We start from the raw sequence: 27,724 nt of genomic DNA on the forward strand, positions 1-27,724 counted from the left end.
CCGTCCGGTCCTGTTTTACATCGGATACCGTCCGGTCCTGTTTTATATCGGATACCGTCCGGTCCTGTTTTATATCGGATACCGTCCGGTCCTGTTTTATACCGGATACCGTCCGGTCCAGTTTTATATCGGATACCGTCCGGTCCCGTTTTATATCGGATACCGTCCGGTCCCGTTTTATATCGGATACCGTCCGGTCCCGTTTTATATCGGATACCGTCCGGTCCCGTTTTATACCGGATACCGTCCGGTCCAGTTTTATATCGGATACCGTCCGGTCCCGTTTTATATCGGATACCGTCCGGTCCCGTTTTATATCGGATACCGTCCGGTCCCGTTTTATATCGGATACCGTCCGGTCCCGTTTTATATCGGATACCGTCCGGTCCCGTTTTATATCGGATACCGTCCGGTCCCGTTTTACATCGGATACCGTCCGGTCCCGTTTTATATCAGATACCGTCCGGTCCCGTTTTATATCAGATACCGTCCGGTCCCGTTTTATATCAGATACCGTCCGGTCCTGTTTTATATCAGATACCGTCCGATCCTGTTTTACATCAGATACCGTCCGGTCCTGTTTTACATCAGATACCGTCCGGTCCTGTTTTACATCGGATACCGTCCGGTCCTGTTTTACATCGGATACCGTCCGGTCCAGTTTTACATCGGATACCGTCCGGTCCTGTTTTACATCGGATACCGTCCGGTCCTGTTTTACATCGGATACCGTCCGGTCCTGTTTTATATCGGATACCGTCCGGTCCTGTTTTATATCGGATACCGTCCGGTCCTGTTTTATACCGGATACCGTCCGGTCCTGTTTTATACCGGATACCGTCCGGTCCTGTTTTATACCGGATACCGTCCGGTCCTGTTTTATATCGGATACCGTCCGGTCCTGTTTTATATCGGATACCGTCCGGTCCAGTTTTATATCGGATACCGTCCGGTCCTGTTTTATATCGGATACCGTCCGGTCCTGTTTTATATCGGATACCGTCCGGTCCAGTTTTATATCGGATACCGTCCGGTCCTGTTTTATATCGGATACCGTCCGGTCCTGTTTTACATCGGATACCGTCCGGTCCTGTTTTACATCGGATACCGTCCGGTCCTGTTTTACATCGGATACCGTCCGGTCCTGTTTTACATCGGATACCGTCCGGTCCTGTTTTACATCGGATACCGTCCGGTCCTGTTTTACATCGGATACCGTCCGGTCCTGTTTTACATCGGATACCGTCCGGTCCTGTTTTACATCGGATACCGTCCGGTCCTGTTTTACATCGGATACCGTCCGGTCCTGTTTTACATCGGATACCGTCCGGTCCTGTTTTACATCGGATACCGTCCGGTCCTGTTTTACATCGGATACCGTCCGGTCCTGTTTTACATCGGATACCGTCCGGTCCTGTTTTACATCGGATACCGTCCGGTCCTGTTTTACATCGGATACCGTCCGGTCCTGTTTTACATCGGATACCGTCCGGTCCTGTTTTACATCGGATACCGTCCGGTCCTGTTTTACATCAGATACCGTCCGGTCCTGTTTTACATCAGATACCGTCCGGTCCTGTTTTACATCAGATACCGTCCGGTCCTGTTTTACATCAGATACCGTCCGGTCCTGTTTTACATCAGATACCGTCCGGTCCTGTTTTACATCAGATACCGTCCGGTCCTGTTTTACATCAGATACCGTCCGGTCCTGTTTTACATCAGATACCGTCCGGTCCTGTTTTACATCAGATACCGTCCGGTCCTGTTTTACATCAGATACCGTCCGGTCCTGTTTTACATCAGATACCGTCCGGTCCTGTTTTACATCAGATACCGTCCGGTCCTGTTTTACATCAGATACCGTCCGATCCTGTTTTACATCAGATACCGTCCGGTCCTGTTTTACATCAGATACCGTCCGGTCCTGTTTTACATCAGATACCGTCCGGTCCTGTTTTACATCAGATACCGTCCGGTCCTGTTTTACATCAGATACCGTCCGGTCCTGTTTTACATCGGATACCGTCCGATCCTGTTTTATATCGGATACCGTCCGGTCCTGTTTTATATCGGATACCGTCCGGTCCTGTTTTATATCATATACCGTCCGGTCCTGTTTTATATCATATACCGTCCGGTCCTGTTTTATATCGGATACCGTCCGGTCCTGTTTTATACCGGATACCGTCCGGTCCTGTTTTATACCGGATACCGTCCGGTCCTGTTTTATACCGGATACCGTCCGGTCCTGTTTTATATCGGATACCGTCCGGTCCTGTTTTATATCGGATACCGTCCGGTCCAGTTTTATATCGGATACCGTCCGGTCCTGTTTTATATCGGATACCGTCCGGTCCTGTTTTACATCGGATACCGTCCGGTCCTGTTTTACATCGGATACCGTCCGGTCCTGTTTTACATCGGATACCGTCCGGTCCTGTTTTACATCGGATACCGTCCGGTCCTGTTTTACATCGGATACCGTCCGGTCCTGTTTTACATCGGATACCGTCCGGTCCTGTTTTACATCGGATACCGTCCGGTCCTGTTTTACATCGGATACCGTCCGGTCCTGTTTTACATCAGATACCGTCCGGTCCTGTTTTACATCAGATACCGTCCGGTCCTGTTTTACATCAGATACCGTCCGGTCCTGTTTTATATCGGATACCGTCCGATCCTGTTTTATATCGGATACCGTCCGGTCCTGTTTTATATCGGATACCGTCCGGTCCTGTTTTATATCATATACCGTCCGGTCCTGTTTTATATCATATACCGTCCGGTCCTGTTTTATATCAGATACCGTCCGGTCCTGTTTTATATCAGATACCGTCCGGTCCTGTTTTACATCAGATACCGTCCGGTCCTGTTTTACATCAGATACCGTCCGGTCCTGTTTTACATCAGATACCGTCCGGTCCTGTTTTACATCAGATACCGTCCGGTCCTGTTTTACATCAGATACCGTCCGGTCCTGTTTTATATCAGATACCGTCCGGTCCTGTTTTACATCAGATACCGTCCGGTCCTGTTTTACATCAGATACCGTCCGGTCCTGTTTTACATCAGATACCGTCCGGTCCTGTTTTATATCAGATACCGTCCGGTCCTGTTTTATACCAGATACCGTCCGGTCCTGTTTTATACCGGATACCGTCCGGTCCTGTTTTATATCAGATACCGTCTGGTCCTGTTTTATATCAGATACTGTGAGAGGCTGACTGTGTCCCAAACAGCATCCTATCCACTAATAAGGGGAAGTACTAACATATAGTCTTGAGCAGTATGCAGATAGTTCTACCGACCTTGTGCCATCATGGGATATCCGGTAATACTGCCACTGAACACCACTAATATTCAATCTGAAGGTTAGCAATGCTAACGAGTACATGTAAAATCCCATAGTGAATGCTAGCTAAATGCTAACGGTTTTATATACAGTCTCTGAAAAACTATTTGCCTGGACAGACATCTCAGCTCATAAAGTTTAACAAGTAACTCAAATTCTACTCAGTTTTTCTGCACAAAACAAATATTAAGACAACAGGGATCTTTTCCACGAGGGGATTTATCTGCTGTTACCAAGAGAAGCCGGATCACAAGAAGCTAACCAGTGAAGGCCTTTTACAGACCGGACATATTTTACCATTATCACGTCACACTGTGTGGTGTTACCTCAATAAATCTAGATATCAACCAGACCAGACATCTGTAACCATTATCACGTCACACTGCCAAGACGTAGTGGTACTGAATCAGCAGACCTAGACCCTGTCACACTGAACCAGCCAAGACGTAGTGGTACTGAATCAGCAGACCTAGACCCTGTCTCACTGAACCAGCCAAGACGTAGTGGTACTGAATCAGCAGACCTAGACCCTGTCACACTGAACCAGCCAAGACGTAGTGGTACTGAATCAGCAGACCTAGACCCTGTCACACTGAACCAGCCAAGACGTAGTGGTACTGAATCAGCAGACCTAGACCCTGTCTCACTGAACCAGCCAAGACGTAGTGGTACTGAACCAGCAGACCTAGACCCTGTCTCACTGAACCAGCCAAGACGTAGTGGTACTGAACCAGCAGACCTAGACCCTGTCTCACTGAACCAGCCAAGACGTAGTGGTACTGAACCAGCAGACCTAGACCCTGTCTCACTGAACCAGCCAAGACGTAGTGGTACTGAATCAGCAGACCTAGACCCTGTCTCACTGAACCAGCCAAGACGTAGTGGTACTGAATCAGCAGACCTAGACCCTGTCTCACTGAACCAGCCAAGACGTAGTGGTACTGAACCAGCAGACCTAGACCCTGTCTCACTGAACCAGCCAAGACGTAGTGGTACTGAATCAGCAGACCTAGACCCTGTCACACTGAACCAGCCAAGACCTGGTGGTACTGAACCAGCAGATCTAGACCCTGTCTCACTGAACCAGCCAAGACGTAGTGGTACTGAATCAGCAGACCTAGACCCTGTCACACTGAACCAGCCAAGACGTAGTGGTACTGAATCAGCAGACCTAGACCCTGTCACACTGAACCAGCCAAGACGTAGTGGTACTGAATCAGCAGACCTAGACCCTGTCTCACTGAACCAGCCAAGACGTAGTGGTACTGAATCAGCAGACCTAGACCCTGTCTCACTGAACCAGCCAAGACGTAGTGGTACTGAATCAGCAGACCTAGACCCTGTCTCACTGAACCAGCCAAGACGTAGTGGTACTGAATCAGCAGACCTAGACCCTGTCACACTGAACCAGCCAAGACGTAGTGGTACTGAATCAGCAGACCTAGACCCTGTCTCACTGAACCAGCCAAGACGTAGTGGTACTGAATCAGCAGACCTAGACCCTGTCTCACTGAACCAGCCAAGACGTAGTGGTACTGAATCAGCAGACCTAGACCCTGTCTCACTGAACCAGCCAAGACGTAGTGGTACTGAATCAGCAGACCTAGACCCTGTCTCACTGAACCAGGAGCCAAGACATAGTGGTACTGAATCAGCAGACCTAGACCCTGTCTCACTGAACCAGCCAAGACGTAGTGGTACTGAACCAGCAGACCTAGACCCTGTCTCACTGAACCAGCCAAGACGTAGTGGTACTGAATCAGCAGACCTAGACCCTGTCTCACTGAACCAGCCAAGACGTAGTGGTACTGAATCAGCAGACCTAGACCCTGTCTCACTGAACCAGGAGCCAAGACATAGTGGTACTGAATCAGCAGACCTAGACCCTGTCTCACTGAACCAGCCAAGACGTAGTGGTACTGAATCAGCAGACCTAGACCCTGTCTCACTGAACCAGCCAAGACGTAGTGGTACTGAATCAGCAGACCTAGACCCTGTCTCACTGAACCAGCCAAGACGTAGTGGTACTGAATCAGCAGACCTAGACCCTGTCTCACTGAACCAGGAGCCAAGACATAGTGGTACTGAATCAGCAGACCTAGACCCTGTCTCACTGAACCAGCCAAGACGTAGTGGTACTGAATCAGCAGACCTAGACCCTGTCTCACTGAACCAGCCAAGACGTCCGGACAATCGTTTAGCACGTTAGACAGTTAACTTAATAGTTATAAGATATTTAGCTGGCAAACATTTAGGATGTGAATTCCATACTGTTACTAGACCACCTTCCCGCGTGCTGCACGACAACGCCTCACAAGGCTCAGGTCTCTCCTCATTGTTGTGCTTGTAAACAAGCACGTGACAGTGACTCACAAGACTCAGGTCTCTCCTCATTGTTGTGCTTGTAAACAAGCAGGTGACAACGCATCACAAGACTCAGGCCTCTCCTCATTGTTGTGCTTGTAAATAAGCAGGTGACAACGCATCACAAGACTCAGGCCTCTCCTCATTGTTGTGCTTGTAAATAAGCAGGTGACAACGCATCACAAGACTCAGGCCTCTCCTCATTGTTGTGCTTGTAAATAAGCAGGTGACAACGCATCACAAGACTCAGGTCTCTCCTCATTGTTGTGCTTGTAAATAAGCAGGTGACAACGCATCACAAGACTCAGGTCTCTCCTCATTGTTGTGCTTGTAAATAAGCAGGTGACAACGCATCACAAGACTCAGGTCTCTCCTCATTGTTGTGCTTGTAAATAAGCAGGTGACAACGCATCACAAGACTCAGGTCTCTCCTCATTGTTGTGCTTGTAAATAAGCAGGTGACAACGCATCACAAGACTCAGGCCTCTCCTCATTGTTGTGCTTGTAAATAAGCAGGTGACAACGCATCACAAGACTCAGGTCTCTCCTCATTGTTGTGCTTGTAAATAAGCAGGTGACAATGACTCACAAGGCTCAGGTCTCTCCTCATTGTTGTGCTTGTAAATAAGCAGGTGACAACGCATCACAAGACTCAGGCCTCTCCTCATTGTTGTGCTTGTAAACAAGCACGTGACAGTGACTCACAAGGCTCAGGCCTCTCCTCATTGTTGTGCTTGTAGATAAGCACGTGACAGTGACTCACAAGGCTCAGGTCTCTCCTCATTGTTGTGCTTGTAAACAAGCACGTGACAGTGACTCACAAGGCTCAGGTCTCTCCTCATTGTTGTGCTTGTAAACAAGCATGTGACAGTGACTCACAAGGCTCAGGTCTCTCCTCATTGTTGTGCTTGTAAACAAGCACGTGACAGTGACTCACAAGGCTCAGGTCTCTCCTCATTGTTGTGCTTGTAAACAAGCACGTGACAGTGACTCACAAGGCTCAGGTCTCTCCTCATTGTTGTGCTTGTAAACAAGCACGTGACAGTGACTCACAAGGCTCAGGTCTCTCCTCATTGTTGTGCTTGTAAACAAGCACGTGACAGTGACTCACAAGGCTCAGGTCTCTCCTCATTGTTGTGCTTGTAAACAAGCACGTGACAGTGACTCACAAGGCTCAGGTCTCTCCTCATTGTTGTGCTTGTAAACAAGCACGTGACAGTGACTCACAAGGCTCAGGTCTCTCCTCATTGTTGTGCTTGTAAACAAGCACGTGACAGTGACTCACAAGGCTCAGGTCTCTCCTCATTGTTGTGCTTGTAAACAAGCACGTGACAGTGACTCACAAGGCTCAGGCCTCTCCTCATTGTTGTGCTTGACTATGGACAACAGGTGAGCTTCATAATGAAACATTATGGTGAAATGAAGAATGTGATCTGCTTTATATCTTCTGACGTATTTCACAAGTTGACTGCAGATATTTACTTCTTTTTAAACTACCTACAAATATTCAAATGTATAAAGAAAAAAATGTATTGTTTCAACAGTATTGAAAAATTATTATGTGGATATTTACAAATACCCCAGGTATACGGTATACCACCCTAGCCTACTACCATAGGGCCCTGGTTAAAAGCAATGCAGTACATAAGAGATAGTTTGGGACTCAGTTGTAGTACCTCCAACAGGAAGTTGAACATGTAACTGAGGAAGGGGTTCTCGTCCTCTTCTTCATCCTCCTCTTCCTCTCCTCCCTCGGTGGAAGGCGTCTGGAAGCTGGTGGAGAATTTGGAGACGAACTCTATGACGTTTTCCACAGCCGGTTCTCTCTTGTACACGATCATGGCGTGCTTCAGGTACTGGAAAAACTCCTCGTGGAACAATGTCTTGTCCTCCAACTAGGGACAGGACAGAGAGACAGACACACAGGGACAGACACACACACAGGACAGAGAGACAGACACACGGGGACAGACACACAGGAAACGGGGTAAGGATGGTGGTTCTCTTACTGGTAATAGAAAGAGGATTAACAGAAACAGTGATTTAAACATGTGTGTGTCACTATGTGTTTACACCTTATTGTACGGTGTGTGTGTGTGTGTGTGTGTGTGTGTGTGTATACATGGGGAGTGTTTCCTAGCCACCGTGCTTCTACACCTGCATCCTTGCTGTTTGTGGTTTTAGACTGAGTTTCTGTACAGCACTTTGTGACATCGGCTGATGTAAAAAGGGCTTTATAAATACATTTGATTGATTGATTAGGTGTGTTTACAGGTGTGTTTGTGTGTTTACAGGTGTTTTTGTGTGTTTACAGGTGTGTTTACAGGTGTTTTTGTGTGTTTACAGGTGTGTTTGTGTGTTTACAGGTGTGTTTACAGGTGTGTTTACAGGTGTGTTTGTGTGTTTACAGGTGTGTTTACAGGTGTTTTTGTGTGTTTACAGGTGTGTTTGTGTGTTTACAGGTGTGTTTACAGGTGTTTTTGTGTGTTTATAGGTGTGTTTACAGGTGTGTTTGTGTGTTTACAGGTGTGTTTGTGTGTTTATAGGCGTGTTTACAGGTGTGTTTGTGTGTTTACAGGTGTGTTTACAGGTGTGTTTACAGGTGTGTTTGTGTGTTTACAGGTGTTTTTGTGTGTTTACAGGTGTGTTTACAGGCGTGTTTACAGGTGTGTTTGTGTGTTTATAGGCGTGTGTACAGGTGTGTTTGTGTGTTTATAGGCGTGTTTACAGGTGTGTTTGTGTGTTTACAGGTGTGTTTGTGTGTTTATAGGCGTGTTTACAGGTGTGTTTGTGTGTTTACAGGTGTGTTTACAGGTGTGTTTGTGTGTTTACAGGTGTTTTTGTGTGTTTACAGGTGTGTTTACAGGCGTGTTTACAGGTGTGTTTGTGTGTTTATAGGCGTGTGTACAGGTGTGTTTGTGTGTTTATAGGCGTGTGTACAGGTGTGTTTGTGTGTTTATAGGCGTGTTTGTGTGTTTACAGGTGTGTTTACAGGTGTGTTTGTGTGTTTACAGGTGTTTTTGTGTGTTTACAGGTGTGTTTACAGGTGTGTTTACAGGTGTGTTTGTGTGTTTACAGGTGTGTTTACAGGTGTGTTTGTGTGTTTACAGGTGTGTTTGTGTGTTTACAGGTGTGTTTACAGGTGTGTTTGTGTGTTTACAGGTGTGTTTACAGGTGTGTTTGTGTGTTTATAGGCATGTTTGTGTGTTTACAGGTGTGTGTACAGGTGTGTTTGTGTGTTTACAGGTGTGTTTACAGGTGTTTTTGTGTGTTTACAGGTGTGTTTGTGTGTTTACAGGTGTGTTTACAGGTGTGTTTACAGGTGTGTTTGTGTGTTTACAGGTGTGTTTACAGGTGTGTTTGTGTGTTTATAGGCGTGTTTGTGTGTTTACAGGTGTGTGTACAGGTGTGTCTGTGTGTTTATAGGCGTGTTTGTGTGTTTACAGGTGTGTTTACAGGTGTGTTTGTGTGTTTATAGGTGTGTTTACAGGTGTGTTTACAGGTGTGTTTGTGTGTTTACAGGTGTGTTTACAGGTGTGTTTGTGTGTTTACAGGTGTGTTTGTGTGTTTACAGGTGTGTTTACAGGTGTGTTTACAGGTGTGTTTGTGTGTTTGTGTGTTTACAGGTGTGTTTACAGGTGTGTTTGTGTGTTTACAGGTGTGTTTACAGGTGTGTCTGTGTGTTTACAGGTGTGTTTACAGGTGTGTTTGTGTGTTTATAGGCGTGTTTACAGGTGTGTTTACAGGTGTGTTTACAGGTGTGTTTACAGGTGTGTTTACAGGTGTGTTTATAGGTGTGTTTACAGGTGTGTTTGTGTGTTTACAGGTGTGTTTACAGGTGTGTTTACAGGTGTGTTTACAGGTGTGTTTGTGTGTTTACAGGTGTGTTTACAGGTGTGTCTGTGTGTTTACAGGTGTGTTTACAGGTGTGTTTGTGTGTTTATAGGCGTGTTTACAGGTGTGTCTGTGTGTTTACAGGTGTGTTTACAGGTGTGTTTGTGTGTTTATAGGCGTGTTTACAGGTGTGTTTGTGTGTTTATAGGTGTGTTTACAGGTGTGTTTGTGTGTTTACAGGTGTGTTTACAGGTGTGTTTGTGTGTTTACAGGTGTGTTTACAGTTTTTGTGTGTTTACAGGTGTGTTTACAGGTGTGTTTGTGTGTTTACAGGTGTGTTTACAGGTGTGTTTGTGTGTTTACAGGTGTGTTTACAGGTGTGTTTACAGGTGTGTCTACAGGTGTGTTTACAGGTGTGTCTGTGTGTTTATAGGCGTGTGTACCTTGTTGTACGTGTTCTTGAGACTGGCCACCAGTTTAGCCTTGTTGTTGTGTCCTTTCTGAGCGCGTTGAAACGCCTCTTTTATCGCCAACTCACTTTCCCCAGTCATCTTTTCTCTCCTGAAGAAAATAAAAACGTACAGTTAGCTACAACCTTATCATTCAAACAAACACCGGTATAAACTAAACTAGCATTAAACCACACTAGCATTAAACTACACTAGTTGGCTAGTTAGCACACAAAAAAAGACAATAAGCCTAGTTAACGTATTCAACAATGAAGGGAAGCAGTCGAGGTATGTGACTGGAAAATTGGGTTAAACATCCAACAACAAGCACTGTTTGTGGCTATTCGACGTTAATTTAGCTACCTGGTATTTAGCTACCATAGCCAACGTCGTAGCAGCTGTAGTAGCTACAGTATTAACGACGTTGGCTATCTAACTCTAGTTTCAATTAGCGAAACTTTCTTCAAAATGACCCCATTTCACTATTCCGGACGAATATCTCACCCGTCCACTTCGGCTAGAATAGCTATCTCAAATAAAGTCCTCTATTATGCAATAATTAACTGTTTTAAAAGCTAAAAATATCTGGCTAACGAAGCTAGCTAGCTAACGTTTCTCTCCCTCCGGCCACTCCTCAAGCTCCCTACGGACATACTGAGGCAGAAAAACATTGTCTCAACAGTACCAAAGAGGTTGGACACGGGAATAATACGTTTCACAAAAGCATTAATATTTTCAATATAGTTTATTTCGTAAATAAATAACATATAACACATAAAAAATAAAATTCGAATTCCGTTTGTTCTTACTTGTTATTGACAACTCGAGTTGCTTGTCGTGTCTGCGTCTGCCGCCCGTTTTCAAATGTAACTGCCAGTCTCGCGAGAGGTGAGATTTGTGTTGACCACGTCATTCCCCTTCTTTTTTATTTTGTTTTATTTCCCCTTTATTTAACCAGGTACGCCAGTTGAGAACTGCGATCTGGCCAAGATAAAGCAAAGCAGTGCGACACAAACAACACCGAGTTACACATTTATCACTCCAGTGTTAATTTGCTAAATTGTAATTACTTCCGCTACTATGGCCTATTTAATGCCTTACCTCCTCACGCCATTTGCACACACTGTATATTGGCTTTTTTCTATTGTGTTATTGACTGTACGCTTGTTTATTCCATATGTAACTCTGTGTTGTTGTTTCTGTCGCACTGCTTTGCTTTATTATTGGCCAGGTCGCAGTTGTAAATGAGAACTTGTTCTCAACTAACCTACCTGGTTAAATAAAGGTTAAATAAAATTAAAATAAAACACATGAAATAAACAAACGCATAGTCAATAACACAATAGAAAAAAAAAGGTTCTACCCAGCTCCTTGTAAAAAAACATTTGCCCTCTCCCTCGTCATGTGGATTTCCGACCTTTCACAAGTCGGACTGTGAATTGCTTCTTCTTCTTTTTTTTTTACAAAAAAATTGAAATAATGAATTGCACCACCATCTAACCCTAAATACACACCACTATCCCCAACAAACCCACCACCCCTTCCCACTACTCTGGCCCCAACAGATCCTACACCGTGCCGGCCGTCGGCCTGGGAGGATGGAAACACTTCTCTCAACCTCCTGTTGTTCATACTATAATCTCTGACACGCCCAAAACATTCTCTGCTGCTGCTTTCACCAAATCAATCTTCTGGGATGTCCACTCCATCTGTGAGATACAATGAATTACCATAGCAAATAACACATGATTGGGGCGGCAGGTAAGCCTAGTGGTTAGAGGAGGCAGGTAGCCTAGTGGTTAGAGGAGGCAGGTAAGCCTAGTGGTTAGAGGAGGCAGGTAACCTAGTGGTTAGAGGAGGCAGGTAGCCTAGTGGTTAGAGGAGGCAGGTAAGCCTAGTGGTTAGAGGATTGGGCCGGTAGTTGGGAAGGTTGCTGGATCGAATCCCCGAGTTGACAAGGTATAAATCTGTCATTCTGCCCCTGAACAAGGCAGTTAAACCCACTGTTCCCCGGTAGGCCGTTATTGTAACTTAGAATTTGTTCTTAACTGACTTGCCTGGCAAAAAAAAAAGAAAGTGAATTTGAAGAAATCCTTACTAGGTAAAATGTCTACTCATCCTCTCTGTCTCTCTCTCTCTTCGGGCCTTCTCTCAAAAACCCCTGTAGTTTTTCTGTTTCAGTTGTTTGAAAAATGCAAAATTCTCCAACTTACGTATGGTGTAGTTCCCTATGTAGAGCATGGGTTAAGCCCCCCTCAAGACCACCCCCCAGCCATCCACACCTAGTACTTTATGCCTCCTCTGATTTTGGGGGTGCATGACGCCCCTGAAAGCACCATAGCGGGTTCGGAACATAAGCCCTCAGAGAATAGCAAATATAACCCCCTTCACCCCTCACAATGGACATTTATCCGCCTGGGCCTCCCTCACCCTGCCCCCCCCCCACAATGGACATTTATCCGCCTGGGCCTCCCTCACCCTGCCCCCCCCCCACAATGGACATTTATCCGCCTGGGCCTCCCTCACCCTGCCCCCCCCCCACAATGGACATTTATCCGCCTGGGCCTCCCTCACCCTGCCCCCCCCCCACAATGGACATTTATCCCCCTGGGCCTCCCTCACCCTGCCCCCCACCCCACAATGGACATTTATCCGCCTGGGCCTCCATCGCCCTGCCCCTCACAATGGACATTTATCCGCCTGGGCCTCCATCGCCCTGCCCCTCACAATGGACATTTATCCGCCTGGGCCTCCCTCACCCTGCCCCCCCTCACAATGGACATTTATCCGCCTGGGCCTCCATCGCCCTGCCCCCCCCCACAATGGACATTTATCCGCCTGGGCCTCCATCGCCCTGCCCCTCACAATGGACATTTATCCGCCTGGGCCTCCATCGCCCTGCCCCTCACAATGGACATTTATCCGCCTGGGCCTCCATCGCCCTGCCCCCCCCACAATGGACATTTATCCGCCTGGGCCTCCCTCACCCTGCCCCCCCTCACAATGGACATTTATCCGCCTGGGCCTCCATCGCCCTGCCCCCCCCCACAATGGACATTTATCCGCCTGGGCCTCCATCGCCCTGCCCCTCACAATGGACATTTATCCGCCTGCCCCATCCATCGCCCTGCCCCTCACAATGGACATTTATCCGCCCTGCCCTCACAATGGACATGCCTGCAAGATATGAGCTGAGACTGCCATAAAGAAATTATTTTGAGTAAGCCTAGGTTCTTAACACAGGTTAATGTTTATAAACTAGAACAAGGGAGCTCTGAATACTAAACATCAGGCTAGAGAAGTGGAAGAATGAAATCTCATAACAGCCCTGATGCTATCAGTCTATGTAGTAATAATAACAGATACTATCGGTCTATGTAGTAATAATAACAGATGCTATCAGTCTATGTAGTAATAATAACAGATACTATCGGTCTATGTAGTAATAATAACAGATACTATCGGTCTATGTAGTAATAATAACAGATGCTATCGGTCTATGTAGTAATAATAACAGATACTATCGGTCTATGTAGTAATAATAACAGATACTATCAGTCTATGTAGTAATAATAGATACTATCGGTCTATGTAGTAATAATAACAGATACTATCGGTCTATGTAGTAATAATAACAGATACTATCAGTCTATGTAGTAATAATAACAGATACTATCGGTCTATGTAGTAATAATAACAGATACTATCGGTCTATGTAGTAATAATAACAGATGCTATCAGTCTATGTAGTAATAATAACAGATACTATCGGTCTATGTAGTAATAATAACAGATGCTATCAGTCTATGTAGTAATAATAACAGATACTATCGGTCTATGTAGTAATAATAACAGATACTATCGGTCTATGTAGTAATAATAACAGATACTATCGGTCTATGTAGTAATAATAACAGATACTATCGGTCTATGTAGTAATAATAACAGATACTATCGGTCTATGTAGTAATAATAACAGATACTATCGGTCTATGTAGTAATAATAACAGATACTATCGGTCTATGTAGTAATAATAACAGATACTATCGGTCTATGTAGTAATAATAACAGATACTATCGGTCTATGTAGTAATAATAACAGATACTATCGGTCTATGTAGTAATAATAACAGATACTATCGGTCTATGTAGTAATAATAACAGATACTATCGGTCTATGTAGTAATAATAACAGATACTATCGGTCTATGTAGTAATAATAACAGATACTATCGGTCTATGTAGTAGTAATAACAGATACTATCGGTCTATGTAGTAATAATAACAGATACTATCGGTCTATGTAGTAATAATAACAGATACTATCGGTCTATGTAGTAATAATAACAGATACTATCGGTCTATGTAGTAATAATAACAGATACTATCGGTCTATGTAGTAATAATAACAGATACTATCGGTCTATGTAGTAATAATAACAGATACTATCGGTCTATGTAGTAATAATAACAGATACTATCGGTCTATGTAGTAATAATAACAGATACTATCGGTCTATGTAGTAATAATAACAGATACTATCGGTCTATGTAGTAATAATAACAGATACTATCGGTCTATGTAGTAATAATAACAGATACTATCGGTCTATGTAGTAATAATAACAGATACTATCGGTCTATGTAGTAATAATAACAGATACTATCGGTCTATGTAGTGACAATAACAGATACTATCGGTCTATGTAGTAATAATAACAGATACTATCGGTCTATGTAGTAGTAATAACAGATACTATCGGTCTGTATATCTATCTATCTATCTATCTATCTGGCCGTCTGTCTGCCTGTCCAGCCCTGTCTGTTGTTTCTGGGCTGTGAAGGCCAGGCCGCCTGTCTGCCTGTCCAGCCCTGTCTGTTGTTTCCGGGCTGTGAAGGCCAGGCCGCCTGTCTGCCTGTCCAGCCCTGTCTGTTGTTTCTGGGCTGTGAAGGCCAGGCCGCCTGTCTGCCTGTCCAGCCCTGTCTGTTGTTTCCGGGCTGTGAAGGCCAGGCCGTCTGTCTGCCTGTCCAGCCCTGTCTGTTGTTTCCGGGCTGTGAAGGCCAGGCCGTCTGTCTGCCTGTCCAGCCCTGTCTGTTGTTTCCGGGCTGTGAAGGCCAGGCCGTCTGTCTGCCTGTCCAGCCCTGTCTGTTGTTTCCGGGCTGTGAAGGCCGCAGCTGTTCGCTCGCTGGCAGCTGGTAAGGAATGGAGGTCATAACAGAACACACCCGTGGGAAGGGCACAAGGCTCCACTCTGTCTCTGCTCACCAAACCACTTCCTTTATTTAGGTCAGCCGCGGGAACTTGAGGATGTATAGAGTGATAGAATAGTAATGGCTATAAAGCAGCTTGTATGCACTCGGGCTCCCGAGTGGCGCGGCGGTCTAAGGCACTGCGTCTCAGTGCTAGAGGCGTCACTACAGACACCCTGGTTCGAATCCAGGCTGTATCACAACCGAACTGTGATTGGGAGTCCCATAGGGCGGCGCACAATTGGCCCAGCGTCGTCCGGTGTAGGCCTGTCATTGTAAATAAACATTTGTTCTTAACTGACGTGCCTAGTTAAATAAATAAATAAATATGAAATGCATTTAGGCCAGCCTAGGATATTAACCCGCCGCGCATGGGTGTCCTACAGATGTAGGATCTTAATTTGAGGCAATTTGCTACAGCAGGAAAATAATCATGCAGCAACAGAAGATGTGAATTATTATGTGGATATATAACTAATGGACATGTTTTGTAGAGGTTCATACATGTTTCCTTAGTGTAAGTCTGACATTTTAAAATTAAAATTACAAACTTTAGAAGCCTTTTGCAACCTTGAATATACTACTATTTTACATTTCCTGCAGTGCAGGAAGATTCTCAGCAACAAAATAGTGATCAAATTAAGAATTCCTACATCTGTATGTAGGGCTATATCTAGGATATTAACCCGCTGTGCATTGACCTCCTACAGGACTAAATCTAGGATATTAACCCGCTGTGTATTGACCTCCTACAGGACTAGATCTGGGATAGAATGTGATATAGGGTAGAATGTGATATAGGATAGAATGTGATCTAGGATAGAATGTGATATAGGGTAGGATGTGATACAGGGTAGAATGTGATCTAGGATAGAAGGTGATATAGGGTAGAATGTGATATAGGGTAGAATGTGATACAGGGTAGAATGTGATCTAGGATAGAATGTGATATAGGGTAGAATGTGATATAGGGTAGAATGTGATACAGGATAGAATGTGATATAGGGTAGAATGTGATACAGGATAGAATGTGATACAGGATAGAATGTGATATAGCGTAGAATGTGATATAGAGTAGAATGTGATATAGGGTAGAATGTGATATAGGGTAGAATGTGATACAGGATAGAATGTGATACAGGATAGAATGTGATACAGGGTAGAATGTGATACAGGATAGAATGTGATACAGGATAGAATGTGATACAGGATAGAATGTGATACAGGGTAGAATGTGATACAGGGTAGAATGTGATACAGGATAGAATGTGATACAGGATAGAATGTGATACAAGATAGAATGTGATACAGGGTAGAATGTGATACAGGGTAGAATGTGATACAGGATAGAATGTGATACAGGATAGAATGTGATATAGGATAGAATGTGATACAGGATAGAATTGCTTGTGAATTAAAACGTTGATAGAGGCTATACTGGGCCTAGTGAATAGGTCTACAATAATAAATATGGATTTATTAAACAGACTCATCATTGGAATATGCAGGGAGTTCACCTGCAAATACTCATGATGAATCTGTGCAATAAGTCAATTGATTAATTGAAAAGCCTTTCATCCTGGGTGTGTGCGTGTGTGTGTGTTTGTGTGAGTGTGTGCGCGTGCGTGTGTTTTGTGTGTGTGGACCGACACTACAGCAGAACCGGGGAGGGGCGTAAACAGCACTGCAGCGCTCTGCTCAAGAGGGAGAGCGAGAGCTGTCTACGGTAATGTTTCATACGCCCTCTCCGCCCCTGCTGCTCGAGAGACAGGTGGTCGGGACACATGCCTTCATCCTCGAGCGCTGCCCGGTTAAAATAAGAAAACAAATCGGTTGACAAGACAGCGGTGGGACTGCTGTCGTGAGGCAAGCGCGTCCCCGATGGAATTGGAGCTGGTGACCTCCGCGCAGCGAGCACTGGGCAGAGGAGAGAGAGGGGAAAGCAAGTTGGCGAGAGAATCTCACCGATTTACGTTTACGTTTCTCACCATGACTATTGCGCTGGCTGCTTTTCCGCCGCAGCGGAGGGGATTGTTATTCACTTACAGAAGGAAGAAACACACAAACCTCTGAGGCAAACCGTAGAGCGAGCATTACCGGGAATTTCCTTTTGTTCCATTATTCGTTTGGATCCTAATAGCTGGTGGAAGTTGTCTCGTGAGGGTTATGATGGCTTCGGGTACCGGTAAAGCCCCGCAGCCCCCCGGCCCAGGCTCCGGTAGCCTTAACGGGACTGCAGCAGACTTACCGAACATAGAACAGGAGCTGTATGATTATCAGATGCATGGCAAGATGTGCAAGAAGATAGCTCAGCTAACCAAGGTATGAGACAGGGGGGATAACCAAGGTATGAGCCAGGGGAGATAGAAGATATAGCTCAGATAACCAAGGTATGAGACAGGGGAGATAGCTCAGCTAACCAAGGTAGGAGCCAGGGGAGATAGAAGATATAGCTCAGATAACCAAGGTATGAAACAGGGGAGATATAAGATATATAGCTCAGATAACCAAGGTGTGAGCCAGGGGAGATAACCAAGGTATGAGACAGGGGAGATAACCAAGGTATGAGACAGGGGAGATAGAAGATATAGCTCAGATAACCAAGGTATGAGACAGGGGAGATAGAAGATATAGCTCAGATAACCAAGGTATGAGACAGGGGAGATAGAAGATATAGCTCAGATAACCAAGGTATGAGACAGGGGAGATAGAAGATATAGCTCAGCTAACCAAGGTATGAGACAGGGGAGATAGAAGATATAGCTCAGCTAACCAAGGTATGAGACAGGGGAGATAGGAGATATATAGCTCAGATAACCAAGGTAGGAGACAGGGGAGATAGCTCAGCTAACCAAGGTATGAGACAGGGGAGATAGAAGACATAGCTCAGCTAACCAAGGTATGAGACAGGGGAAATAGATAAAAGGTAAGACTGGACAGAGAGAGAGATAAAGATAGCTCAGTCAGGTAAGACTGGATAGAGAGATAGCTTAGCTAGGTAAGACTGGACAGAGAGATAGATAAAGATAGCTCAGTCAGGTAAGACTGGACAGAGAGATAGATAAAGATAGCTCAGCTAGGTAAGACTGGATAGAGAGATAGATAAAGATAGCTCAGCTAGGTAAGACTGGACAGAGAGATAGATAAAGATAGCTCAGCTAGGTAAGACTGGATAGAGAGATAGATAAAGATAGCTCAGCTAGGTAAGACTGGATAGAGAGATAGATAAAGATAGCTCAGCTAGGTAAGACTGGACAGAGAGATAGATAAAGATAGCTCAGTAAGGGTAGTTGCCTGCTGCTCATGACAATGCTTTTATGGCTTCTCCATCTTCCCCCTGAAACGTCCACTCCCTCTGTGTGTAGATGACAATCAGTGTGTGTGTGTGTGTGTAGGTGACAATCAGTGTGTGTGTGTGTGTGTGTGTGACAATCAGTGTGTGTGTGTGTGTGTGTGTGTGTGTGTGTGTGTGTGTGTGTGTGTGTGTGTGTGTGTGTGTGTGTGTGTGTGTGAGTGTGTGTGTGTGTGTGTGTGTGTGTGTGTAGGTGAGTGTGTGTGTGTGTGTGTGTGTGTGTGTGTGTGTGTGTGTGTGTGTGTGTGTGTGTGTGTGTGTGTGTGTGTGTGTGTGTGTGTGTGTGTGTGTAGGTGAGTGGTGCCTGAAGTCTGACTGGTCAGCGTTTGTGTCTGTGTGTATTACAATTGATGTTCATCAGCACTGGTAGGCTGGCCCTGTCTGTCTGTCTGTTGGCCTGTCTGCCTGTCTGTCTGTCTGTCTGCCTGTCTGTCGGCCTGTCTGTCTGTCTGTCGGCCTGTCTGTCGGCCTGTCTGTCTGTCGGCCTGTCTGTCTGCCTGTCTGTCTGTCTGCCTGTCTGTCGGCCTGTCTGTCTGTCGGCCTGTCTGTCGGCCTGTCTGTCTGTCGGCTTGTCTGTCTGTCTGCCTGTCTGTCTACCTGTCTGTCTGCCTGTCTGGTGGAGTAGTGATCCATTCTCCTGGTGCAGGAAACAAACACTGCTGTTTCTATTGGCTGATAGTGTTGCTGTTAGAAGGTCTGTTTCTATTGGCTGATAGTGTTGCTATTAGAAGGTCTGTTTCTATTGGCTGATAGTGTTGCTGTTAGAAGGTCTGTTTCTATTGGCTGATAGTGTTGCTGTTAGAAGGTCTGTTTCTATTGGCTGATAGTGTTGCTATTAGAAGGTCTGTTTCTATTGGCTGATAGTGTTGCTGTTAGAAGGTCTGTTTCTATTGGCTGATAGTGTTGCTATTAGAAGGTCTGTTTCTATTGGCTGATAGTGTTGCTATTAGAAGGTCTGTTTCTATTGGCTGATAGTGTTGCTGTTAGAAGGTCTGTTTCTATTGGCTGATAGTGTTGCTATTAGAAGGTCTGTTTCTATTGGCTGATAGTGTTGCTATTAGAAGGTCTGTTTCTATTGGCTGATAGTGTTGCTGTTAGAAGGTCTGTTTCTATTGGCTGATAGTGTTGCTATTAGAAGGTCTGTTTCTATTGGCTGATAGTGTTGCTATTAGAAGGTCTGTTTCTATTGGCTGATAGTGTTGCTGTTAGAAGGTCTGTTTCTATTGGCTGATAGTGTTGCTATTAGAAGGTCTGTTTCTATTGGCTGATAGTGTTGCTGTTAGAAGGTCTGTTTCTATTGGCTGATAGTGTTGCTATTAGAAGGTCTGTTTCTATTGGCTGATAGTGTTGCTGTTAGAAGGTCTGTTTCTATTGGCTGATAGTGTTGCTGTTAGAAGGTCTGTTTCTATTGGCTGATAGTGTTGCTATTAGAAGGTCTGTTTCTATTGGCTGATAGTGTTGCTGTTAGAAGGTCTGTTTCTATTGGCTGATAGTGTTGCTATTAGAAGGTCTGTTTCTATTGGCTGATAGTGTTGCTATTAGAAGGTCTGTTTCTATTGGCTGATAGTGTTGCTGTTAGAAGGTCTGTTTCTATTGGCTGATAGTGTTGCTATTAGAAGGTCTGTTTCTATTGGCTGATAGTGTTGCTATTAGAAGGTCTGTTTCTATTGGCTGATAGTGTTGCTGTTAGAAGGTCTGTTTCTATTGGCTGATAGTGTTGCTATTAGAAGGTCTGTTTCTATTGGCTGATAGTGTTGCTATTAGAAGGTCTGTTTCTATTGGCTGATAGTGTTGCTGTTAGAAGGTCTGTTTCTATTGGCTGATAGTGTTGCTATTAGAAGGTGTGTTTCTATTGGCTGATAGTGTTGCTGTTAGAAGGTCTGTTTCTATTGGCTGATAGTGTTGCTGTTAGAAGGTCTGTTTCTATTGGCTGATAGTGTTGCTGTTAGAAGGTCTGTTTCTATTGGCTGATAGTGTTGCTGTTAGAAGGTCTGTTTCTATTGGCTGATAGTGTTGCTATTAGAAGGTCTGTTTCTATTGGCTGATAGTGTTGCTGTTAGAAGGTCTGTTTCTATTGGCTGATAGTGTTGCTGTTAGAAGGTCTGTTTCTATTGGCTGATAGTGTTGCTATTAGAAGGTCTGTTTCTATTGGCTGATAGTGTTGCTGTTAGAAGGTCTGTTTCTATTGGCTGATAGTGTTGCTATTAGAAGGTCTGTTTCTATTGGCTGATAGTGTTGCTGTTAGAAGGTCTGTTTCTATTGGCTGATAGTGTTGCTGTTAGAAGGTCTGTTTCTATTGGCTGATAGTGTTGCTGTTAGAAGGTCTGTTTCTATTGGCTGATAGTGTTGCTGTTAGAAGGTCTGTTTCTATTGGCTGATAGTGTTGCTATTAGAAGGTCTGTTTCTATTGGCTGATAGTGTTGCTATTAGAAGGTCTGTTTCTATTGGCTGATAGTGTTGCTATTAGAAGGTGTTGGTCTGTTTCTATTGGCTGATAGTGTTGCTATTAGATGGTATTTGGGTCCATGTTATACTGTATGAAGGAGGACAGAGAGCCTGGTAGGTGACCTAATACTACAGAAGGTATTTGGGTCCATGTTATACTGTATGAAGGAGGACAGAGAGCCTGGTAGGTGACCTAATACTACAGAAGGTATTTGGGTCCATGTTATACTGTATGAAGGAGGACAGAGAGCCTGGTAGGTGACCTAATACTATAGAAGGTATTTGGGTCCATGTTATACTGTATGAAGGAGGACAGAGAGCCTGGTAGGTGACCTAATACTACCGATGGTATTTGGGTCCATGTTAGTGGACGTTAGTTATTGGGTAATAGCGTCTAGGCTGGCTTCACTAAAGCCTCTGGGAGAGAGAGGGGGGGGGGGGGGTGAGAGAGGGGGGACACGCACGGAATGTCTGACAGTGCTGTATCAGCCGTGCACCGCAGACAGAGAGGCGTCACCATAAAATCTGCCTCGCTTGTACACACACACACACACACACACACACACACACACACACACACACACACACACACACACACACACACACACACACACACACACACACACACACACACACACACACACACACACACACACACACACACACACACACACACCCCTCCGCTCCAGAGGGTAAGTGAGTCGTCCGGGTCAGTTCTAGTCTCTGATGACACTGGGAGGACACTGTAGATATACTATAGACATCCTGAAGGACTTCTAGTAACGTGTGATTATAAAACATACGGCTACTGATTTATCAATACGTATTGATAGACCTTGAACCTGAATATGGATCGCTTTCCTCTCGTCTTCCCCTCTGTTTAATCAAAACGTCAGGTGATCTATTCTCTGAACACTAAGAATGAAGAGCAGGAGGCGGCCCTTCAGGCCGTCAGCCACGCCCGCCAGGAAGAGCTGAGGCGGGTTACCGCGGAGACGTGTACCGAGGGGGAGGAGTCGGTAGTGCTTAGGACACGCCTCTCAGAGCTGCAGGAAACTCTAGCTCAGGTACCCCGTCTGTCCGTCCATCAGTCCATCTATCACCCAGTCTGTTCCAGTGTGGACCTCCATGTTAAACTAACTGTGTGTGTCTCTACACCTCCAGGTTCAGGCAGACTATGAGAGCTACCGTGTCCAGGCAGAGGAGAGGGATCGTGGGGTAGAGGCAGAGCTGAGGAGGGACTATGAGGAAAAGCTCCAGGCTCTGGAGCTGGAGAGACAAGAGGCCCAGGCCCAACTCAACACGGCCCACGACGAGAGCCTCCGACTGGGGAGAGAACTGGAGACGGCTGGGGAGGCAGCACAGTGCCTGGAGGTCCAATGTGACGAACTACGGAGGAAAGGAGAAGAGGAGGGGAAGGAGGAGGAGACGGAGAGAATACGACTCCTCTCGGAGGAGGTGAAGACTCTGAGGAAAGGGAAGGAGCAAGCGGAGGAAGAGAGGGAGAGAGCAGTGAGAGAGGAGAGGGAGAGAGCAGTGAGAGAGGAGAGGGAGAAGTGGGAGAGGGAGAGAGCAGTGAGAGAGGAGAGGGAGAAGTGGGAGAGGGAGAGAGCAGTGAGAGAGGAGAGGGAGAGAGCAGTGAGAGAGGAGAGGGAGGAGTGGGAGAGGGAGAGAGCAGTGAGAGAGGAGAGGGAGAAGTGGGAGAGGGAGAGAGCAGTGAGAGAGGAGAGGGAGAAGTGGGAGAGGCGGATGAAGGAGGTGACAGAGGAGAAGGAGGAGTTGAAGAGGAGCATGGAGGAGGCTTGCAGGGAGGAGAGACGGCAGTGGGAGGAGAGAGAGGAGGAGGAGAAGAGAGGGATGAGTACAGTACTGAGAGAGAGGGTGAGGAAGGCGGAGGGAGAGATGGAGGGCAGTCTGCAGCGACTCAACGAGAGCAAGAGACACGCTGCCAAACTACAGGACAGAATACAGGTACTCACCCTAACAGGACAGAATACAGGTACTCACCCTAACAGGACAGAATACAGGTACTCACCCTAACAGGACAGAATACAGGTACTCACCCTAACAGGACAGAATACAGGTACTCACCCTAACAGGACAGAATACAGGTACTCACCCTAACAGGACAGAATACAGGTACTCACCCTAACAGGACAGAATACAGGTACTCACCCTAACAGGACAGAATACAGGTACTCACCCTAACAGGACAGAATACAGGTACTCACCCTAACAGGACAGAATACAGGTACTCACCCTAACAGGACAGAATACAGGTACTCACCCTAACAGGACAGAATACAGGTACTCACCCTAACAGGACAGAATACAGGTACTCACCCTAACCCGTAATCCTAACCCTAACCCCTAAGCCTAAAATAGCATTTTTCCTTGTGGGGAAAATGTCCCCCTTGTTTTGCTATCCTTTTGATGACTCCTGGTCCCACAGTGATAGTCAAACCAAACCAACCCAACCCCCCCCCCCCACACACACACACAGGCCCTGAATGAATAGAGACTGATTCCTAGTCTTTATATAGCCAGTGATGCTGTCACATAGTTTCCTGTGTATTCATCCTTCTAGCCCTGCTGCTGTTGGTTTCCCTGTGTGAACCCCACCCTCTACTTCCTGTTTCCCTGTGTGAACCTCACCCTCTACTTCCTGTTTCCCTGTGTGAACCCCACCCTCTACTTCCTGTTTCCCTGTGTGAACCCCACCATCTACTTCCTGTTTCCCTGTGTGAACCTCACCCTCTACTCCCTGTTTCCCTGTGTGAACATCACCCTCTACTTCCTGTTTCCCTGTGTGAACCTCACCCTCTACTCCCTGTTTCCCTGTGTGAACCTCACCCTCTACTTCCTGCTTCCCTGTGTGAACCTCACCCTCTACTTCCTGTTTCCCTGTGTGAACCTCACTCTCTACTTCCTGTTTCCCTGTGTGAACCTCACTCTCTACTTCCTGTTTCCCAGTGTGAACCTCACCCTCTACTTCCTGTTTCGCTGTGTGAACCTCACCCTCTACTTCCTGTTCCCCTGTGTGAACCTCACTCTCTACTTCCTGTTTCCATGTGTGAACCTCACCCTCTACTTCCGGTTTCCCTGTGTGAACCTCACCCTCTACTTCCTGTTTCCCTGTGTGAATCTCACTCTCTACTTCCTGTTTCCCTGTGTGAACCTCACCCTCTACTTCCTGTTGTCCTGTGTGAACCTCACTCTCTACTTCCTGTTTCCCTGTGTGAACCTCACCCTCTACTTCCTGTTTCCCTGTGTGAACCTCACCCTCTACTTCCTGTTTACCTGTGTGAACCTCACTCTCTACTTCCTGTTTCCCTGTGTGAACCTCACCCTCTACTTCCTGTTTCCCTGTGTGAACCTCACCCTCTACTTCCTGTTTCCCTGTGTGAACCTCACTCTCTACTTCCTACCATCTCTCTCTCTCTAGGACCTGGAGGAGGAGTTGGAGTCGGGGAGGAGGCGTGTCTCGGAGGCAGAGGGTGGGGCTAACAGGGCATGGGAGGAGTTAGTCGTGGCCAAAGAGAGACTACTGCTGCAGGAGGAGGAGCTGCAGAGCAAATCAGGTAATCAATCAACCAATCAATCAATTAATACATTAATACATTAATAAAACAATCTAAGAATCAATTAATCAATTAATACATAAATACTTTAATAAAACAATCTAAGAATCAATCAACCAATTAAGCAATTATTCACTCAATCAATCAAACAATTAATACACCAATCAATCAACCAATCACTCAATCCATTAATCAATAAATCAACCAACCATTCAATAATTTAATCAATCAATCAATCAATAAAGGAGTTGTTAGAATCAGAATCAAAATGTAATGTGTATGTCCTTCTGTAAACGTATTTGTGCATTCCGTGTGTGTGTGTGTGTGTGTGTGTGTGTGTGTGTGTGTGTGTGTGTGTGTGTGTGTGTGTGTGTGTGTGTGTGTGTGTGTGTGTGTGTGTGTGTGTGTGTGTGTGTGTGTGTGTGTGTGTGTGTGTGTGCGTCAGAGGAGCTGCTGAGTCGTGGTGTGTGTGAGGGGTGTGTGTGTGTGAACGTGGAGGAGTTGAAAGGTCAGGTGAACAAACTGCAGAGCAGGAACAGAGAGCTGGAGTTACACAGCAGAAACCACGACCACGCCAGGCAGATACGACAGGTACACACACACACACACACACACACACACACACACACACACACACACACACACACACACACACACGCAGTCAGAATGTTATCACATTACTGGGTTTCATTCGAATTTGGTGTGTGTGTGTGTGTGTGTGTGTGTGTGTGTGTGTGTGTGTGTGTGTGTGTGTGTGTGTGTGTGTGTGTGTGTGTGTGTGTGTGTGTGTGTGTGTGTGTGTGTGTGTGTGTGTGTGTGTGTGTGTGTGTGTGTGTGTCCAGCATGCGGAGGCCCTGGCTAGTCTGCGTTCTGAGATGGTGAGGGCTCAGTCAGAGGAGCTCCGGAGAGAGCGGAAACACGCAGAGGTGGAGAAGGAACAACTGCAGAAAGAGATGGAGGAAGAGAGAGACAGACTGCAGAAAGAAAGAGAAGAAGAGAGAGAACGCCTGCAGAAAGAAAGAGAAGAAGAGAGAGACAGACTGCAGAAAGAAAGAGAAGAAGAGAGAGAATGCCTGCAGAAAGAGATAGAAGAGGTGAAAGGAAGAGTGACAACCCAGATGGAAGGAAACACGGAGCTAGTGGAGGAGGAGAGAGAGAGTCTGAACCAGGAGAAGAAGAAATTGGCAGAGCAGGCGGAGGTAGAGAGAAAGCGATTGAAGGATCAGGCGGAGGAGGAAAGGAAGCGATTGAAGGATCAGGTGAAGAGAGCGATTGAAGAGGTGATGAGGAAACATGCAGCTGAGCTTCACAACGCCCAGGAAGCACTGAGGAGAAACCAAGAGGTAACACACAACGGAGACTGACTCCCAGACAGAACCAGGAAGACATTACAGACAGCTAGTCTGAGTCCCAGACAGAACCAGGAAGACATTACAGACAGCTAGTCTGAGTCCCAGACAGAACCAGGAAGACATTACAGACAGCTAGTCTGACTGGGTCCCAGACAGAACCAGGAAGACATTACAGACAGCTAGTCTGACTGAGTCCCAGACAGAACCAGGAAGACATTACAGACAGCTAGTCTGACTGAGTCCCAGACAGAACCAGGAAGACATTACAGACAAAGGAGTTGAACATTTAAAAACATTAACACAAACTGTTACAGACGGGCCTCACAGACAACCACTGCGATGTGTGTGTGTGTGTGTGTGTGTGTGTGTGTGTGTGTGTGTGTGTGTGTGTGTGTGTGTGTGTGTGTGTGTGTGTGTGTGTGTGTGTGTGTGTGTGTGTGTGTGTGTGTGTGTGTGTGTGTGTGTGTCTCAGCAGGTGTGTGTACGTGTGCAGGAGGAGAGGAGGAGCAGTGAAGAGGTGTGTCGGAGCCTGGAGACCGAGAGGGAGGAGCTTAGAGACCAGCTGCAGCAGGCAACCAATCAGGTGAGAGAGGCTTGGCCTTGACTCCCATCAAGGACTCAGACTCTCCTTTGATACACAAACCACATACTGTACTGACAACATTCTGACCGTGTGTGTGTGTGTGTGTGTGTGTGTGTGTGTGTGTGTGTGTGTGTGTGTGTGTGTGTGTGTGTGTGTAGATCTGGCGTTTGGAAGGTGTCATACAGCAGCAAAGTCAGGGGTGTGTGGCCTCTGAAACTCCTCCCACCTGCGGAATCCACTGTTCCCACCTCCGAGAGGATCTACAACACATACAGGTTACACACACACACACACACGCACACATACTTAAATTGAACAGATTGGTGTCTAAATCACAGATTAGTGTAGATTGGTTTTTCAATCTCTGCTGTGTGTGATGGATGGTGTGTGTGTGTGTGGTTGTGTGTGTGTGTGGTTGTGTGTGTGTCAGGAAGAGATGGAGCGGCAGAGAGAGAGTTACCAGAGGGAGATGACAGGCCTGAGAACCGACAAACAGAGACTGGAGGAGAAGGTTCTAGAGCTCAACCGACAGAACCAAGAGAACACAGACAGAAACGTTCTAGAACACAACCAAGAGAACACAGACAAAAACGTTCTAGAACACAACCAAGAGAACACAGACACAAACGTTCTAGAACACAACCAAGAGAACACAGACAGAAATGTTCTAGAACACAACCAAGAGAACACAGACGAGAGAATCCGGTAGGTTGGAAAACTTTAAACAACGACAAAACACTATTCACCTTATGATGCCTCGCCCACATGACCCAGTTCCTGATCCAACCTAGAACTTCAACCTAGATCTTCAACGCTAGACTTTCAACCTAGATTTTCAACCTAGATTTTCAACCTAGATCTTCAACCTAGTAGATCTTCAACCTAGTAGATCTTCAACCTAGTAGATCTTCAACCTAGTAGATCTTCAACCTAGTAGATCTTCAACCTAGATCCAACATTACCAAACAAGGTAAAAATCAGTCGTTCTGCCCCTGAACAAGGCAGTTAAACCCACTGTTCCCCGGTAGGCCGTCATTGTAAATAAGAATTTGTTGTTAACTGACTTGTCTAGTTGAATAAAGATAAAATAAAAAATATATTATTTTCCTACTTTCAGCCCATTCACAAACAAGCAAAACGTCATTAAATATCAATGAA

General features: G+C 45.8%; 2 protein-coding genes across 11 annotated transcripts in view; one reads left to right on the plus strand and one right to left on the minus strand.

Annotated features, from left to right (window-relative positions):
• Window positions 1-10,926, minus strand: part of ncapg (non-SMC condensin I complex, subunit G) — a 77,812-nt gene extending 66,886 nt beyond the window's left edge. For 6 of the 8 annotated variants that reach the window (XM_071408469.1, XM_071408468.1, XM_071408473.1 and 3 more), the window contains exons 1-3: window positions 10,812-10,926; window positions 9,997-10,114; window positions 7,396-7,614 (exon numbers count right to left, since the gene is read on the minus strand). In XM_071408469.1, the coding sequence (XP_071264570.1) occupies window positions 7,396-7,614; window positions 9,997-10,114; window positions 10,812-10,915 (441 nt within the window). In that variant the 5' untranslated portion in view covers window positions 10,916-10,926. Of the gene's footprint in view, window positions 1-7,395; window positions 7,615-9,996; window positions 10,115-10,365; window positions 10,484-10,506; window positions 10,645-10,811 lie in introns of those variants that run through there. The other 2 variants (XM_071408471.1, XM_071408472.1) reach the window with 2 other exon arrangements.
• A 5,999-nt stretch (window positions 10,927-16,925) lies between these two features.
• The window catches only part of fam184b (family with sequence similarity 184 member B), a 32,538-nt gene continuing 21,739 nt past the window's right edge, over window positions 16,926-27,724 (plus strand). The window contains exons 1-9 of one of the 3 annotated variants that reach the window (XM_071408477.1): window positions 16,926-17,575; window positions 21,947-22,117; window positions 22,215-23,021; window positions 24,496-24,631; window positions 25,077-25,222; window positions 25,474-25,974; window positions 26,456-26,566; window positions 26,725-26,841; window positions 26,997-27,271. In XM_071408477.1, the coding sequence (XP_071264578.1) occupies window positions 17,420-17,575; window positions 21,947-22,117; window positions 22,215-23,021; window positions 24,496-24,631; window positions 25,077-25,222; window positions 25,474-25,974; window positions 26,456-26,566; window positions 26,725-26,841; window positions 26,997-27,271 (2,420 nt within the window). In that variant the 5' untranslated portion in view covers window positions 16,926-17,419. The remainder of the gene's footprint in view (window positions 17,576-21,946; window positions 22,118-22,214; window positions 23,022-24,495; window positions 24,632-25,076; window positions 25,223-25,473; window positions 25,975-26,455; window positions 26,567-26,724; window positions 26,842-26,996; window positions 27,272-27,724) is intronic. The other 2 variants (XM_071408475.1, XM_071408476.1) reach the window with 2 other exon arrangements.

The sequence above is a fragment of the Salvelinus alpinus genome, chromosome 6 (assembly GCF_045679555.1).
Source record: "Salvelinus alpinus chromosome 6, SLU_Salpinus.1, whole genome shotgun sequence".
Lineage (NCBI taxonomy): Eukaryota > Metazoa > Chordata > Actinopteri > Salmoniformes > Salmonidae > Salvelinus > Salvelinus alpinus.